Source organism: Schistocerca gregaria, chromosome 6 (assembly GCF_023897955.1).
Source record: "Schistocerca gregaria isolate iqSchGreg1 chromosome 6, iqSchGreg1.2, whole genome shotgun sequence".
Taxonomy (NCBI): domain Eukaryota; kingdom Metazoa; phylum Arthropoda; class Insecta; order Orthoptera; family Acrididae; genus Schistocerca; species Schistocerca gregaria.
Genome location: NC_064925.1, coordinates 219,168,282 through 219,187,352, shown reverse-complemented (window position 1 = coordinate 219,187,352; position 19,071 = coordinate 219,168,282). Strand labels below are relative to the sequence as shown.

Sequence of the window (19,071 nt, the reverse complement as noted above, 5' to 3'; positions counted from 1 at the left end):
GGTGTATGTTCTTGGCTTGCATACTGATGAAAATATTCAGGGGTAACTCCCTGCTTAGGAAAATGCATTCATTGCAGAAAAGAAAGTAATTAAAATTACCACAATACCGTATTTCTGGATTTCCAGAAGGCTTTTGACACTGTAGGCCTTCCACACAAGCGGCTTGTAATGCAATTGCGTGCTTAGGAAATATGGTCTCAGTTATGTGACTTGATTTGTGATTTGCTTTCAGTAGTAATTGACGGAAAGTCATCCAGTAAAACAGAAATTACTTCTGGCGTTCCCCAAGGTAGTGTTATAGGTCCTTTGCTGTTCCTTAACTATATAAACGATTTGTGAGACAATCTGAGCAGCCATCTTAGGTTGTTTGCAGATGATGCTGTCATTTATTGACTACTAAAGTCATCAGAAGACCAAAACAAATTGCAAAACGATTTATAAAAGATATCTGAATGGTGTGAAAACTGGTAGCTGAAACTAAATAAAGAAAAGTGTGAGTCATCCACATGAGTACTGAAAGGAATTCGTTGAACTTCAGTTACACAAATCGAAAGGCCGTAAATTCAACTAAATACTTAGGAATTACAACTATGAACAACTTAAATTGGAAGTAACACATAGAAAATGTTGTGGAGAAGGCTAACCAAAGACTGCGTTTTATTGGCAGGACACTTAGAAAATGTAACAGACCTACTAAGGAGGCTGCCTACACTATGCTTGTCCGTCCTCTCTTAGAATACTGCTGCATGCTGTGGGATCCTTACCAGATAGGACTGATGGAGTACATCGGAAAAGTTCAAAGAAAGGCAGCACGTATTGTAATATCGAGAAATATGGGATAGAGTGTCACTGAAATAATAGAGAATTTGGGCTGGACATCATTAAAAGAAAGGCGTTTTTCTTTGCAACAGGATCTTCTCACGAAATTCCTATCATCAACTTTCTGCTCCGAATGTGCGAATGTGAAAATATTTTGTTGACACTGACTTAAATAGGTAGAAACGATCACCACAATAAAATAACGGAAATTAGAGCTTGTACAGAAAGGTATAGGTGGTTTTTTTTTCTTTTTTTTCTGCGCAGCATACAAGATTGTAATGATAGAGAATTGTGAAGATGGTTTGATGAACCCTCTGCCAGGCACTTGAATATGATTGGTAGAGTAACCATTCGGATCTCCAGGCGGGGACTACTCTAGAGGACATCGTTATCAGGAGAAAGAAAACTGGCATTCTACAGATCGGAACGTGGAATGTCAGATCCCTTAATCGGGCAGTTAGGTTAGAAAATTTAAAAAGGATAATAGATAGGTTAAAGTTAGATATAGAGGGAATTAGTGAAGTTCGGTGGCAGGACGAACAAGATGTCTGGACAGGTGAATACAGGGTTATAAATACAAAATCAAATAGGGGTAATGCAGGAGTAGGTTTAATAATGAATAAAAAAAGTAGGAGTGCAGGTGCAGGTAAGCTACTACATACAGCATAGTGAACGTATTATAGTGGCCAAGATAGACACAAAGCCCATGCCTACTACAGTAGTACAAGTTTAAATGCAATTAGCTCTGCAGATGACGAAGAAATTGAAAAAATGTATGATGAGATAAAAGAAATTATTCAGGTAGTCAAGGGAGACGAAAATTTAATAGTCATGGGTGACTGGAATTCGACAGTAGGAAAAGGGAGAGAAGGAAACATAGTAAGTGAATATGGATTGGGGCTAAGAAATGAAAGAGGAAGCCGTTTATTAGAATTTTGCACAGAGCATAACTTAATCATAGCTAACACTTGGTTCAAGAATCATAAAAGAATGTTGTATACATGGAAGAATCCTGGAGATACTAAAAGGTATCAGATAGATGATGTAATGGTAAGACAGAGATTTAGGAACCAGCTTTTAAATTGTAGGACATTTCCAGGGGCAGATGTGGACTCTGACCACAATCTATTGGTTATGAACTGCAAATTAAAACTGAAGAAACTTCAAAAAGGTGGGAATTTAAGGAGATGGGACCTGGATAAACTGACTAAGCCAGAGGTTGTACAGAGTTTCAGGGACAGCATAAGGGAACAATTGACAGGGATAGGGGAAAGAAATACAGTAGAAGACGATAGAAGACGAATGGGTAGCTCTGAGGGATGAAGTAGTGAATGCAGCAGAGGATCAAGTAGGTAAAAAGATGAGAGCTAGTACAAATCCTTGGGTAACAGAAGAAATATTGAATTTAATTGATGAAAGGAGAAAATATAAAAATGCAGTAAATGAAGGAGGCAAAAAGGAATACAAACATCTCAAAAATGAGATCAACAAGAAGTGCAAAATGGCCTAGCAGGGATGGCTAGAGGACAAATGTAAGGATGTAGGGGCTTATCTCACTAGGGTAAGATAGATATAGCCTACAGGAAAATTAAAGAGACCTTTGGAGAAAAGAGAGCCACTTGTATGAATATCAAGAGCTCAGATAGAAACCCAGTTCTAAGTAAAGAGGGAAAAGCAGAAAGGTGGAAGGAGTATATAGGGGGTCTATACAAGGGTGATGTACTTGAGAACAATATTATGGAAATGGAAGAGGATGTAGATGAAGATGAAATGGGAGATACGATACTGCGTGAAGTGTTTGACAGAGCACTGCAAGACCTGAGTCGAAACAAAGCCCCGGGAGTAGACAACATTCCATTAGAACTACTGACGGCCTTGGGAGAACCAGTCATGACAAAACTCTACCATCTGGTGAGCAAGATGTATGAGATAGGCAAAATACCCTCTGACTTCAAGAAGAATATAATAGTTCCAATCCCAAAGAAAGCAGTTGTTAACAGATGTGAAAATTACTGAACTATCAATTTAATAAGTCACAACTGCAAAATACTAACGCGAATTCTTTACAGACAAATGGAAAATTGGTAGAAGCCGACCTCGGGGGAAGATAAGTTTGGATTTCATAGAAATGTTGGAACACGTGAGGCAATACTGACCTTACGACTTATCTTAGAAGAAAGATTAAGGAAAGGCAAACCTACGTTTATAGCATTTGTAGACTTAGAGAAAGCTTTTGACAATGTTGACTGGAATACTCTCTTTCAAATTCTATAGGTGGCAGGGGTAAAATACAGGGAGCGAAAGGCTATTTACAATTTGTACAGAAACCAGATGGCAGTTATAAGAGTCGAGGGGCATGAAAGGGAAGCAGTGGTTGGGAAGGGAGTAAGACAGGGTTGTATCCTCTCCTCGATGTTATTCAATCTGTATATTGAGCAAACAGTAAAGGAAACAAAAGAAAAATTCGGAGTAGGTATTAAATACCATGGAGAAGAAATAAAAACTTTGAGGTTCGCCGATGACATTGTAATTCTGTCAGAGACAGCAAAGGATTTGGAAGAGCAGTTGAACGGAATGGAGAGTGCTTTGAAAGGAGGATACAAGATGAAGATCAACAAAAGCAAAACTAGGATAATGGACTGTAGTCGAATTAAGTCAGGTGATGCTGAGGGAATTAGATTAGGAAATGAGACACTTAAAGTAGTAAAGGAGTTTTGCTATTTAGGAAGTAAAATAACTGATGATGGTCGAAGTAGAGAGGATATAAAATGTAGACTGGCAATAGAAAGGAAAGCATTTCTGAATAAGAGAAATTTGTTAACATCGAGTATAGATTTAAGTGTCAGGAAGTCGTTTCTGAAAGTATTTGCATGGAGTGTAGCCATGTATGGAAGTGAAAATGGACAATAAAAATTTTTGACAAGAAGAGAATAGAAGCTTTCGAAATATGGTGCTACAGAAGAATGTTGAAGATTAGGTGGGTAGATCACGTAACTAATGAGGAGGTATTGAATAGGATTGGGGAGAAGAGAAGTTTGTGGCACAACTTGACTAGAGGAAGGGATCAGTTGGTAGGACATGTCCTGAGGCATCAAGGGATCACAAATTTAGCATTGTAGGGCAGCATGGTTGGTAAAAATTGTAGAGGGAGACCAAGAGATGAATACACTAAGCAGATTCAGAAGGATGTAGGTTGCAGTAGGTACTGGGAGATGAAGGAGCTTGCACAGGATAGATTAGCATGGAGAGCTGCATCAAACCAGTCTCAGGACTGAAGACCACAACAACAACAAAACAACATCAACAACAAAGTAACCATGCAGATGTAGATGTAGGTATGTTGCATGCATCTCTTTAAGTAGCAGCGAATTTCAACCACAGCAACACCATATATGTATCCATTTACGAAATTTGCTATCAACAGTTCTTCTAAATCTGAGCACTAGAAGGAAAAATTATCTGAAAATGAAATTTTCACTTTTCAATGGAGCATGCACCGGTGTGAAATGCCCTAACAGATTAAAACTGTGCTGGATCAAGACTCAAATTCAGGGCCTTTGTCATTCACAAGGAAGCACTCTACTGGCAGAGCTACCCAAACGCAACTCACAACCCATCCTCACAGCTTTTCTTTCACCAGTGTCTCATATCCTACCTTCCAAACTTCACAGAAGATCTCCTCATTTCGTTCTGGAAACATCTCCTCAGGCTGTGGTCACCATGTCTCCACAATATTCTTTCTTACAGGAGTGCTAATACTGCAACTTTAGCAGGAGAGCGTCTGTGAAGTTTGTAAGGTAGGAGATGAGGTACTGGCACAAAGAAGGCTCTTGAGGATGGGTTTCAAGTCATGCTTGGGTAGCTCAGTCAGGAGAGCACTTGCCAGCGAAAGGCAAAGATCCTGAGTTTGAGTCTCAGTCTGCCACACAGTTTTAATCTGCCAGAAAGTTTCAAGAATGATCTGCATTACCCTTTAAAAAATCTAACTTTGGTACAGAAAGAGGTGAAATATGCAGCTATAAAACTCTTTGATAATTTATGCATGAAAATAAAATTTCCGACGAATAGAAGTGTTTTCAAAAGTAGATTAAAGATGTATCTTCTTAACAACTCCTTTTGTACCATAGAATAATTCTTGAGTACAGATAGTTAGTCATTAAAAAACCTGTATTTCAGGTCATGTGTGACTGGTCTTCACAGCACTAAAAAACCAGTAAACATAGCCATATAAATATTATTTTTATATATATTTTTAAGTTGTAAATAAATGTTGTATGTTTGTTCTGTTGATACTTCTCACATTCTAATGTTTTTCCAGGATGGAATGTAACATTGTGAAAAGGAAATTTGCTACTCGCCATATAGCGGAGTTGCTGAGTCATAGATAGGCACAACAAAAAGGCTGGCACAAATAAAGCTTTCAGCTAGAAAGACCTTCATCAAAAATGAATCACACACATACACACACACGTGCACGCACGCGCGCGCACACACACACACACACACACACACACACACACACACACACACACTCACTCACTCACACACACACACACAGAACTGCAGTCTCAGGCAACTGAAACCACAGTTAGTCACATTACATAACTTAGCTCTACGTATGGTACAGAAACACTCAAAGAAAATAATGAGGCTTATTAATAACAAAACAACTGAAGATCATAAAGTAAGCTTAAAAATTTTGGTTGTGGAAGTTTACAATGAGCCTTATGCTAGCTCTAAATTCAGCATATTTTGTAATGAGTTTGTATCCATGTTTGAAAGTAGTTTTCCTAAAAATATAGTTCATATGTTACCAGAAAGTCACTAAAGAAACCTTAACCATTATAGGTATCAGTCTCTTCACACCTACAAAAAAATCTAGAACAATTAATACTGAAATACTTTCATATAAAATGTACTGCTGCTTATTAGGAAAAGTTGTAAAAAATGCACGAGTGTGCACATCTTGGCTGCAACTGACAAACCAAACAATAAAATCAACTTAATATGGAATATTGTAAAAGGACAGGAAGAGGACCACAGAATATAACATTATTTCTGGTAAAGAGAAAGAGTGCACTGTAAAAGACAGTTCATGCATTGTAGATATTTTTAACAATTACCTTTTAAAAATAGGTAGGGAAAATGGGGCAAGTAGTTCAAATGACAAAACAGAACATTATGCCAAAGAAGCATTCCAGGCAACATTTAGTGAAATCAAAAATTAATCTCACATCTCTATTTAAAATAAGGAAGATTGCCATCACTTTAAAAATTAAAAGTTCATGTAGGGTGGATAATAGGTCCAATAAGACACTAAAAGTTGTGGTCCTATGATATGTAATGTTGCTCTTCACTTATGCAATGCATCATTGATTCAGGGTGTCTTCCTTGATATATTAAAGTATGCCATTGTTAGGCCTCTTATCAAAAGGCTGACTCCACAGATGTCAACAACTACAATCCAATGTCAATTTTTGCAAACTTTTTTTTTTAAATTTTAGAGAAGGTAATGTACTCCAGGGTTGTCACTCTGCTTTGTAGTAATGAGATACTTAACCAATCACAGTCTGGATTTTGAAAGTGCCACTCTACAGAGGCAGATTTTCATACATTTAGGGCACACATAATAAAATCATTAAATGTCAAATATCACCAGGTGGAATCTTCTATGGATTATAAAAGATACTCAGTTATGACCATCATAATATTTTATTAGACAAGTTGTTATGTTGTTATGGCACACATAGTTCAGCACTTGTCTGATGTAGTATTTACTTAAGAAACAAAATGCAGTAAGTTACCCTAGGTTGTTCAAGTAGTACAAAGAGCAATGGCACATCACTTGCTTGTGGAGAAATTACAATGGAACCCCAACAGTCTTCATTCATTGGCACACGTAGACCTGGTGAAACATTTGGATTTAGCAAGTTTGCTATAGGAATAATTGCCAATAATGTTCTGAGTTAACTCCTGACATGGGCCAAAAGTATTCATAGTATCTCTGTCAGCCAATGTGAATATGAACCACAGTCCCACAGTACATTTATTTACTTATGATATTCGCTTTCAACACTGCATCTGAGTTTAAGAGTGAAAGAGGTGTTCACAAGTGCAATAAGAGAATGAAGATAGAAGTGTTTTCAAATGCAGACTAAAGAAGCTGCTCCTTAATAATGCCTCCTACAACAGACAACCTCTAGAATAGAAATAATTAGTGACACATGCAGGACAAAAGCTGTAAACAGCCAGTATGTAGCTCTATAAATATTTTTCATTAAAAATGTGTTCTATGTTTAGCACTGTTTGCATCATTTAATTCCAAGGACAACAATTTCTCTAATTTGAGTCCTTCGTTATGAATTTTGCTGATGATGTGAGCTGAGTAAATTCCTCAATGAGTAATGACAGGTCAATAAGTTTCTTACGTGCCATCTTATGGAGAAATGTCAGGATCTACTGTGCTTCTGGTATCTACGCAGATGGCCGAAAATATTAACACTACTGCTGACCATGAGACTGAACGCTGCCTCATGGTGGTGTGGGTACGTCATGGTAAACAACATATATTAGCAGAAGAGAGACAAATGGGAAACCATTGTAGCAATGATATGAGCCACAAATGCAGAAATCAACTTATAATACCAGCACTTTAAGTCCATTGTAACTTTCAAAAAATGGAAAATCCAGGATGCAATGTGACAATAGTATGAGCTGGAAAGTTGCTACTCACCATACAGTGGAGGCACAACAAAAAGCCTCTCACAGTTATAGCTTTCAGCCATTAAGGCCTTTTTCAACAATAGACAGACATGTGCGCACACACACACACACACACACACACACACACACTCTATGGTGAGTAGCAACTTTCCTTCTCAAATATTTGTAATTTTCAGTCATTTATAGGTAATGTTTGCATGTATTTTGTGGATTTTTATTACTGTTAATGTTTATTTCTGATTTTTTTTTGCCAAATATGAACCATTTCTGTACACATCATCTAATCTGTGAAAATACTGTATGGTTACTAGTCCATGTACAGAGTCAATAGCAATGTAACAGTAGGGTAGGAAAACCTGGAGGGAAGTCCCTGTGTGTTATGGAGGCAAAAGTGCACCAGTGAAGAAGGTGGAAGGCACATGGAGAGTGCACGAACTGAGACAAAATGTAAGTCAGTAGCCACAATAGTGAACACATCTTGTATTATATACGAGGCTAAAATCTACACAACTACATGAAATTATTGCCTCAGAGAGTTCTTAGTTCCAATGGTAAAAATCTGAAATATTAAAAAAATGCTCCATAGTATTTGCTAATTACAAGTAGAACCACATGCGAGCCTTGCAAGTGCTGAGGCAGAAACCACGTAACATTTGACAATATCAACACGGCACTTTGCATCACCACCACCAGGCAATGTACGTTTTTCCTTAGCGTTGTAAACCAATTGGGCCAGTATTTACTGTGTTTTCTCTGGCGTGGGGCAAATTATGGCCAAACAACTGGCAACAGGAATCTCAGAAAGTGCAAACGTGATCATCTGTTTGCATGGTACTGTTGCGAGCATCTGTGGAAAGAGGCTGAAGGACAGTCAACTCAAACATAAGAGACAATGCGTTGGACATCCATGCCTCACTACAGAACATGACAGTGAAAGGCTTGCCCGCTCCGTAAAGCATGACCTGTGGCATATGTGATGACAGAGTACAGTGCTAGTGCAGCAGAGGTATTTGGAGCACACCATTAAGGCTCCACAACAGATAATCACTGTGTGTTCCCATGTTCACTCAACAACATTGTAAATTACAACTGCAGTGGCAATGGGATCATTGAGATTGCTCCCTGGATCAATGGAAATATCACCTGGTCAGATGAATGGTGTTTCTTGTTAGAACAGGTTGGTAGTCACCTCTGGATATGCTGTCATCCAGGCTTATGGCTGCCTGAAACATGCATCACGCCATGTTTGGTGGTGGCGGTATTACGCTATGATGGGCGTTCATCTTATCTTCTGTGGGACGTGTAATATTAATTGAAGGTACCATAACAGCTGTGGACTAAATGAACACTATTGCGAATCGACTGTATTCCTTCATCCTTGATGTCTTCTGCAATGGAAATGGCATCTTCCAGGAAAATAACAGTTTGTTAGTTCCGTGTTCCATAGGTCAAATTCATGATAAACATTACAATATCATGAAAAGGAAAGTTCTACTCGCCATATAGCCATAGAGCGGAGATGCTGAGCTGCAGATAGGCACAACAAAAAGACTCTCATAAATAACACACACACACACACACACACACACACACACACACACACACACACACACACGACTGCAGTCTCAGGCCTATCCATCATGGTCCAACAGTCAATTTGACACAGAACAGGCAAGATTCCTTCAATAAATTTAAATTAAAAGTGCCACAAATTTATAATCTCAGCTTTCTTTCTGACAGACAGCACAATAAAACATTAAGATTTTTCATGAAAATTTCTCTGGTACCCAGGGAAGCTCTGTGTACTATAGTACCAAGTATATCCTTTCCCAGTTTTAACAAAAACAGTTTTCTGTATCCAGATTTTTACAAAATGTACTTATTCTACATTTTTGTGTTTCTATCCTGTTTTTTTGTGAATGCGACAATGCCTATGTTATCCACATTGGATCTGCATGAATATGCAGCTAAGTTATAATCATTTACATTAAGATTTTCTATCCCTGTGGTTATATGGTATTCAGACAGACAAATAATGTCAATTTCTTTCCCACTAGTAAGATCTTCAGATGAATTAACGTGCCATTTACTTTGTTCCCTCACTATCCCCCCAAATTCTGATGATTTCACCTTTCTCTCTGTTCATATAAGATGAAGTGAAAATCTCTGTAATTTAATTTCCTTTAGCACTTATTTCTGAGTATGATGTAAAAGTAGTGTCTTAGCTAATCTTAGCTAACTTTGATAACCACAGATATTTGCTTTGTATACTTGTGGACCGTATTTTTTCTGCTAATACAATTGACAACAGGTTCTTCTGACACTAGATATTATCCTTCTGAGACACATCTGTAATTTGAAAATGCTGTCCCTTAAGTTGATTTTCCCGCAAAAGAGGACTTCATAAAATGTTGATGATTAGGAATATGCAGAATAAGTTTAATTTTTAAGTTGTTACAGCAGTAATCACGTGCATTGCAATTGTACCTGAACTAAGGTGCTTCCTATTCTAGGCCATGAGTTTTCCAGTTAAGATTCTGGTCTATACGGAGTCCTAAAAACTAAAAGCTTTTTACTTATTGCGTTTCATTGTTTGAAAATCTATTTTTATAGCTTGTGGAGTTCTGTGAATGGTATTTTCTGAGTGTTGTCAAAGTGAAATGATGATCCATTTGCCTTGAACTGCCTGTTGATGTTTCTGATGTATCACTAGTTACCTTTTCAGTATGGGAACTTGTGCTACATTTCAAATCTGTACATGTGTCATCTGAAAAAGGACAAAATTGGCATCTTCTGAAACTGCATTAGAGTAATAATTTATGGATATTAGACACAGCAGTGAACTCAGAACACAGCCTTATGGTACACCCTTTCTGATTGCTTCAAATTGTGTCATTTTGTGACTTGGAACTGACACTCTTTGTTTTTGCCATTCAGGCAAGGAAAAATACGTAAATCTGCTGTTTCCACTGCTTGATAATATTTTAACATTTGCAGGTCTATATCATGATTCATACAATTAAAGCCATGGCAAACATGTTCCCAATTTATGATTTATTTATTCCAGTATATAATCTGTCAAAGTAAATATAGCATGTTCAACTGTCAGTCCTTTTTGAAATCCAAATGTTTCATGCTAAGTACATTTTCCTATGCCAATTATATATAAAATCTATTGTACATCATAATCTCAAAAATGGTTGAAAATACTGGCACTAATGATATGGGTTAACAATTCTTCACAAATGTTTTGACTCCTTTTTTGTTAAGTGACTTGACAGAGGCATTTGTTAACTATGGAAGGTATCACTGTTACCCTACATACACAATTCAAATATTACTAAATTTGGCTCAGCAATATTTCATTATTTTACTACAGATGTCGTCATAATCACTAGAAAATTTGTTTTTAATAGAACTGATTACACTGTAAACTTATTTCAGAGATGAATTTGAGTGTAACCATTTACTTGTTGTGCTAGGTTTTGCTTAGGAACTGTTTGCTGTTTACTGAGGAAGTGTTCAAACCTAAATTTTCTGTTGCTGACAGAAAAAAATTATTGAAATTTTCTGCAGTTTTTTGGCTATCTTTCAGCAATTCATTGTTTATGAGAGTTGCCCAGAAAGTAATGCACTGCATTTTTTTTCTCCAACAATTATTTATTGATGATAATGAGAAATACACACACAAAAGAATGGAGTTTCGTCTACACACCCTATTTTTCCACGTAATCTCCATCCCATTCTGTGGCCATCCTCCAGTGCGAAACTAAGGAGTGGGTTGAGCATTATCTTGTTGCAGCAAAACATCTCCTGGTTGGCTGTGGTGTCAAAATTGTTGGAAGTGGGTCTTGAGTTTTGTTAATGTGTTGACATCTGCTTCTGAATTAATGGTACTGCCTCTTGGTATCACATGAATAAGGATCACACCTTCACAGTCCCAGAACACCTTACTGGAAGAAGCAGTTGCTTTGAATATTTTCTTCTGTGGATACTGGGAAAGGAACCAGTTTTGTTTCTGCTCAAAATGGTGAACCCAGGTTTCATCACCTGTCACAGCCTGGACAAGAAGCCTTCCCCATCAGCTTCAAAAAGTTGCATCAAATCAAGACAGATGTTTTTTCTGTGTGCTTTGTGATCCACCATTAGACACTGCAGGGCCCATCTTGTACACACTTCTGAGTATCCAAGAGTGCAGATAATTATATACACACTTCCTTTGCTGATTGATAGATGCAATGCCAATTGCCAAGTCATAATGTGTCTATCCTTGTGAATGACAACATCAGCTTGCTGCAACGTGTCAGGTGTGACAGCCGTGGATGGTCTTCCCGTCTGGCTACAAATAGTGGAGCTCTGCTGAACCGCCTTTTGATGATCTCACCCTCCGTGCCCAGCGACTAACTGTACTTCTGTCAACAGCAGATGCTCCACAGACTTTGCACAAGAGTTTGTGAATATTCCCACAGTTTCTTTCTCTGCAGTGAGAAATTCAATGACGGAACTTTGCTTGTAATGTACATCACTTACAGATGGCGTTTTGAAACTGTCCTGGAGCTACGCTATACTTTGGAAGTGATGGAAACTTGGCACGCTCACTCAGGAGGCTTCAGATAATACATTTGTAATGTTTCACACTCATAGCATTTTTTGGCTATAAAATGTGGTGTATTACTTTCTGGGCAACTGCATTACTTTCTGGGCAACTGTATTACTTTCTGGGCAACCCCCGTACATTTAACGTAATTTCTTCATTTTCTTGATTCTTTTTTTGTGTCTTTTTTGTGTGTGCAGAAGAAGCTTGTTTTTGTTGAAAGTACCTATATTTTCATCCTCTGTTGACTTTCTCTAAAATTATACAATGCAGTTTGTAAAGTGAGCTTTGCTCATAAATTGTTGAAAGTGATTTGGAAGGGGAGCGGGGTGGATGGTGGTGGGGGGTGGGGGGTTACAATGAAGTCAAAAAGCCTGTGAGAAACCTAAGGTAGAGTAACTTAGCATTAGGTAATTGGTTATTTGCATTGTCCATGGATAATAAGTGTGACCACTCACTATGATATGGAATGAGTCAGTTTGATAATTATACTACATCATGGTGCAAAGTATGGCAATATGCTGACCATTTACATGATTTTCTGTTCTTACACACATATAGTACTTTGTGCTTCACTATATTTAGTCTCTCTCCATGTCCTCACACACACACACACACACACACACACACACACACACACACACACACACACACACACACAGAGAGAGAGAGAGAGAGAGAGAGAGAGAGAGAGAGAGAGAGAAACTGCTACGCAATTTGAAACTCTCCTGCGGAGTAGACGCTATTGCACAACGAACACTTCTTTCTTCAGTGATGTGTTACTCACCTGAATATGATGCCATTCATTGTAAGTGAATGGTAATAGGCAACATAAGTCAATTTTTTGACATTTTCATCTCCAAAAATCTGATATTATCTGTGACACAAAAGTAGTAGAACTTGACGTTGAAGATCTGTAACATGTGTCTTCCAGTTCAGCTTCTTATCAATATAAACATATAATAAGTGAGAAAATTTTGTTTCATTTATTGATTTACCCACACACATTATTCATAAAGTAACCAGGCCTTGTGCAGAAGTGAATTGCATGTATTGTGTTTTGAATGAATCCAGTGACAGTCCATTTGAAGAGAACCAGTTATTAATTTTCAAGAAAATATTATTTACTTTTTTGTGTTGTAATTTCTCCATTAGGCTTGACTGTGCAACACTTGCATTGTCAACAGAGAGAACTATTTCTGCTTCTTGTACATCTGACAGAAAGTCATGTGTAACGGAAGGGACTCAATGGTACATCTTTAATGTGAAGATGGTGTCTTTTTGTGTACATACCCTGAGTTTCTTAAAGCAACACACAGCATACTTGTAGTTAGACAGGATGAAAAACTGTTACCGAAAAAGATCACTGATGCCATAATATTTGAACTTCTGTAGGAGAATACCATGAACTGCACAATCAATGTCTTTTGACATGCTACAGAAAATATCATTAGACAATGCAAACAGAACATGTCAAAACTGAAATACTCTTTTTTTATTTTTTTGCAGGTCATTGATGAAGGTGAAACTGATCACAGCAATGCTGATGTGGTGAATGAACTTTGTACGCCTTCTGTGTCCTTTGTCACTTCTGTGGCAAAACCAGAGCCAAGAATGAAGAAAATTAAATTGGATCCCATTGCTAGACAGAAAGACCCATTACACATAACCCACTCATTTTCGGAGAGGTCTAGCAGCAAATCAGAGCAAGAAATCCCAACAATTGTTAAAGTGTGGTGTGAAAAACTATTAACTCTGGACCCTCAGCAGAGGATATTTGCTGAAAAAGCAATTAATGATGTGCTTTTTGAGGCTTCCCTCGGTACGCTGCATAGACATTCAGTGACAATAAACAGCAGCCCTTTGCTGAGTAGTCCTTCAGTTTCATTACCAAGAAAAACATTCTGTGCTTCATGTTCCGCCTCATTGGCAGTAGGAACTAAAGAGTCGTCTCAAGAGGCTAAGGATACTGAAAAAGACAGTACATCTTAAATTTCCAAAGATAATCTGTATTCAACATTGTAATTAGTTTTCTATACTTTTCTGTATCATATCAAAGAAAAATAAAAAAGATGTACAGATTAATATTTAAATGTATACACTGACCTACTGGTTTGTCTTTCAGTTACGTAATAAGATATAACTCAAAATTTTCACATTTAAATATAGTGCAAGATGGATGCCTTACCTTTCAGTAATTTTTCAGTACACTCTTAAATGACAGAAGTTATGGGATAGTAATATGAATACATACTGATGGCAATAATATCTAATATACGAAGTATAAAAGAGCAGTGCATTGGCGAAGCTGTTTGTACTCAAGTGTTCATGTGAAAAGGTTTCCAACATGGTCACGGCCACACCACGGGAATTATCAGACTTTGAACCTGGAGTGGTAGTTGGAGGTACATGCATGAAATGTCCCATTTCAGAAAATGTTATGGAATTCAATATTCGAGATCCACAGTGTCAAGAGTGTACTGGGAATACCACATTTCACGCTCTACCTCTCACCACGGGCAATGCAGTTCAGTCATTACTGAGAGCTGCAGCATTTTCTTAGAGTTGTCAGTGTTAACAGACAAGCAACACTGCAAGAAATAGCTGTAGAAACCAATGTGGGATGTACGACGAATGTACCCACTAGAACAGTGCTGTGAAATGTGGCATTATAGGGCTATGGCAGCAGACAACTGCTGTGCGTGCCTTTGCTAAATGCATGACATCACCTGCAGCATCTCTCCTGGGCTTGTGACCATATCGGTTGGACCCTAGATAACTGTAAAACTGTGATCTGGTCAGATGAGTCGTGATTTCAGGTGGTTAGAGCTGAGTGGTGCAGACTCCCAATTTTCGACAAGGCACTGTGCAAGCTGGTGGTGGCTCCATAATGGTGAGGACTGTGTTTATATGGGTCATTGACTGGAAAAGGTTATGTTCACCTACATAGAGACCAATGGCAGACATTTGTGGACTTCATGTTTCAAAACAATATGGAATTTTTATGGATGACCATGTGCCATGTCACCAGGACCACAAATGTTCATGATTGATTTAAAGAACATTTTGGACAATTCGAATGAATGACTTGGCACCCAGATCAGCTGACATAAATCTTCTCGAACATTTATGGGACATAATCAAGAGGCAGTTACTTCACAAAATCCTGCACTTGCAACTCATTCACAATTATGGATGGCGATATATAGTCAGCATGGCTCAATATTTCTGCAGACGACTTCCAATGACTTATTGAGTCCATGCCATGTCCAGTTGTTGCACTTTTTCAGGCAAAAGGTGGTCCGACATGATATTAGGAGGTATCTCATGACTTTTTTCACTTCAGAATGCATTAGTAAAAATTTTACTGCTGTGGGAGGGTGGGGGAAGGTAGAGGACTACTTAGACCAAAGCACCTAAAAAGTCCATATAAACATATGCTGGTTATGGACTTCAGTCTGAAGATTGGTTTGAAGCAGCTGTCCATATTAGTCTATCCTGTGCAACTCTCTACATCTTTGCATAGTGGTTGCAACCTACGTCCTCTTGAATGTGCTTATTATAATCAGGGGTTGGGTTGCAGTGGGTTCTGGGAGATGAAGAAGCTTGCACAGGATAGAGTAGCATGGAGAGCTGTATCAAACCAGTCTCAGGACTGAAGACCACAACAACAACAACATAGTCAGTCTTGGTTCCATCATCTTACCCCTCACACTTTATTCAGTTATCAAATTAACTATTCCTTGATGGCTCAGAACTTGTCATATCTACCAACCCCATGTTTTAGTCAAGTTGTGCCATAAATTTATTTTCTCTTAAATTCATACTCAGTTATCTGGATTGTCCGTTGGTATTCTGTCGACACACCACATTTCAAAAGCTTGTATTGTCTCTTTGCTTGCACTGTTAATCATCCATGTATCACTTCTGTACAATGCTAAACTCCAGATGTCTACTTCCAAAAAAGACTTTGTAACACTTAAATTTTTATTACATGCTAAAGTTTCTCTTTCTCAGAAATGTTTTTCTTGCTATTGCATGTCTGCATTTTATATTCTGTTGACTTGTGTTCCCCACAAAGCAGAATTCCTCTACAAATTCAAGTATCTCATTTCTTAATTGTCCACCCACGGTAGCTGAGTGGTCAGCACGACAGACTGTCAATCCTAACTGCCCAGGTTCGATTCCAGGCTGGGTCGGACATTTTCTCCACTCAGGGACTGGGTGTTGTGTTGTCCTAATCGTCATCATTTCATCCCCATTGACGCACAAGTCACCGAAGTGGCGTCAAATTGAAAGACTTGCACCAGGTGAGTGGTCTGCTCGACGGGAGGCCCTCGTCACATGACATTATTATTATTATTTCTTAATTGCCTCAGAATCACCTGATTTAATTTGACTACACTATATTACCAATGCTTTACATTTTCTGATGTTCATCTTATAACCTCTTTTCTACTCGCTGACCATTCTGTTCAACTGATCTCCCAAGTGCTTTTCCATCTCTGATTAATGTACATCACTGGCAAACTGTAAAGTTTTATTTCTTCTTCCAAACTTCTCTTGGTATTCTTTTACTGCTTGCTCTACATAGATTGAATAACATGTGAGACGGGCTACATTAGTGTCTCACTCCCTTGTCAGTTGGTGCCTGCTTTTCGTGCCCCTATACTCTTATAACTGCATTCTGGTTTCTATCTGTTTTGTAGAGAAACCACCAGGCATATGTCAGAAAATGCTTTCTCTATTGAGTTACCAATGGAAGAAGAAGTTGTTATGAAGTAATCAAGTCAGAAACCTATGACACATGTTCAAAATGTCATTCGCTTGTTTTTTTATCCACATAGCCTACATTTGTAAGGTCATGAGTTGTTGCATTCCTTGAGACACCCCTAGATGGTGTTGAATGATTTTGCAAGCTTTCATGACACACTGAGTTATTACAAATTCTATTACAAATATGCACTGCATCAACAAACACAGCGACAGAAAAGAAAATTGCAACCCCAAGAAGGAGTTGTGGGCATAACCGAAAGCTGGTAGGCATCATCTGAAAGATGATGTCTATTAAAATTTTGCACCAGTCGCATAAGAGTTGTGCCAGAAGTGCCACTATGAGGATGTAAATCAAGTTTGTTTTAAATACAAGCTGTAACAGTCACTAGCATTAGTTACATCTGAGGTTGGACATGGTGAGTAGATGTTGATCAAGAATGCCTGTAAGGGAGCAAAGACACTATTATCAATACCTCACTGAGTTTGAATGATGTCATGTACTAGGGCTACAAGAAGCTGAGTATTCTTTCTGCAGTATTGCAGAAAGTCCTGGCAGGAATATAGCCACTGTACAGGATTGCCTGCAGCTGTTGTCCCAAGAATGTACAGTCACAAGAAGTCTGGGCTCCCAACAGCCACATGGTGCTACAGAGAGGGAAAACCATCACATTCGGTGTATGGATCCAGGGCATCATACTGCATCTTCAGCAGCAATTTGAACAGCAATTTGAACAGCAATTGGCACCACAGTGACACAATGAAGTGTTACAAATTGGTTAATTCAAGAACACCTCTCTAGACACACTGTAGTGTGCAATTCACTGACCCCAAACCACTGTCATTTGTGACTTTGGTAGTGGCAAGTGAGAGCTAATTAGAGCTAACAGCGTGGGCTGTTGTGTTTTCTGATAAAACTTGGTTGTGTCTCGGTGCCATTGACGGCTGTGGGTTGGTTAGGAGGACGCCAGTTGATGGCATGCAACTAACCTGTCTGCATGCTAGATACACTGGACCTACATCTGGAGTTATGGTCTGAGGTGCAATTTCATAGGACAACAGGAGCACTCGTGGCTATCCCATGCACCATGATCACATATTTGTACATCAATATGGTGATTTGATCTGTTGTGCTGCTATTCATGAACAGTACTCCAGAGGGGTGTCTTCTGATAATCCAGGGGTGTCTTCTAAAAGGATAAAGCTGCAACTCATTCTCCAAAATGTCAACATGTTGCCTTGGCCTATTCAATCACCAGATCTGTGTCCAATCGAGCACATATGGGACATCATCAGACAAACTGACATCTGGCACCTGTTCAATACAGTGCATGCACATTTGTATGCTTGCATACAACATTCTGGCCATTACACTGGTTATTAATGTACCAGTATTTCATATTTTCAATGACTTATCTCGCACTAACATTAACCTGTGATTGTGCATCTGTCACCTAGTCAAGTGTATTCTCAAAATTTCATTACTCTACATTAATCAGTGTATTTTAGATTACCCCAATAGTAGTAATTCAAAGTTAATGTGCAGGTCATTGGAACTGGTGCTGCCCTGTCTATCCATCTGTCATAGTACATATTCATTGCATCTCAAACAGTGTGTTGCTGGAGATCCATCTTCTATAAACCACTTGCATCGTCTTATGTGCAGAGGCATATCCTGCAGTTTAAAAGTGATAACATCCAAGTGGATGTTCTATAGGACAGATGAGGGTACCATAAGGTAGTATTGATGTTACACTTGATAACAAAGCATGACTGAACAAAAATCAAGATTGTTTCACAGTTTTTGTTGACCTAGAAAAAGCATGTTAAAGTAAAGTAGAGCAATGTCTTGAAACACCTCAAAAATAAAAAGAAGTATATGCTATGGCAAAGACAGACAAATACAGAAGTATACAGATTCCAAATATACAAGGCAGTTTTTCAGTCTTCCACCTCTACTGGTGAGCCTGTACATCAAAGAAACAATGAATGACAGAGAAAAAAATTTCAGAAGTGGTATTAAAATTCAAGGCGAAAGGCTTTCAATAAGATTTGTTGATGGCATTACTATCTTTCTGTCCTACTCTGTGTAGGTAGAACAAAGTTTATGATCGCTTACACTAACGGTTACTGTGGTAGGTGATGGCAGACCTCACAAAGTG

At 38.3% G+C, this 19,071-nt stretch overlaps 1 protein-coding gene across 1 annotated transcript in view; it reads left to right on the top strand.

Annotated features, from left to right (window-relative positions):
* Positions 1–14,184, top strand: part of LOC126278808 (uncharacterized) — a 35,775-nt gene extending 21,591 nt beyond the window's left edge. Inside the window, exon 2 of the mRNA XM_049979082.1 lies at positions 13,646–14,184. Coding sequence (XP_049835039.1) covers positions 13,646–14,128 — 483 coding nt within the window. The 3' untranslated portion in view covers positions 14,129–14,184. The remainder of the gene's footprint in view (positions 1–13,645) is intronic.
* The last annotated feature ends 4,887 nt before the right edge of the window (positions 14,185–19,071 follow it).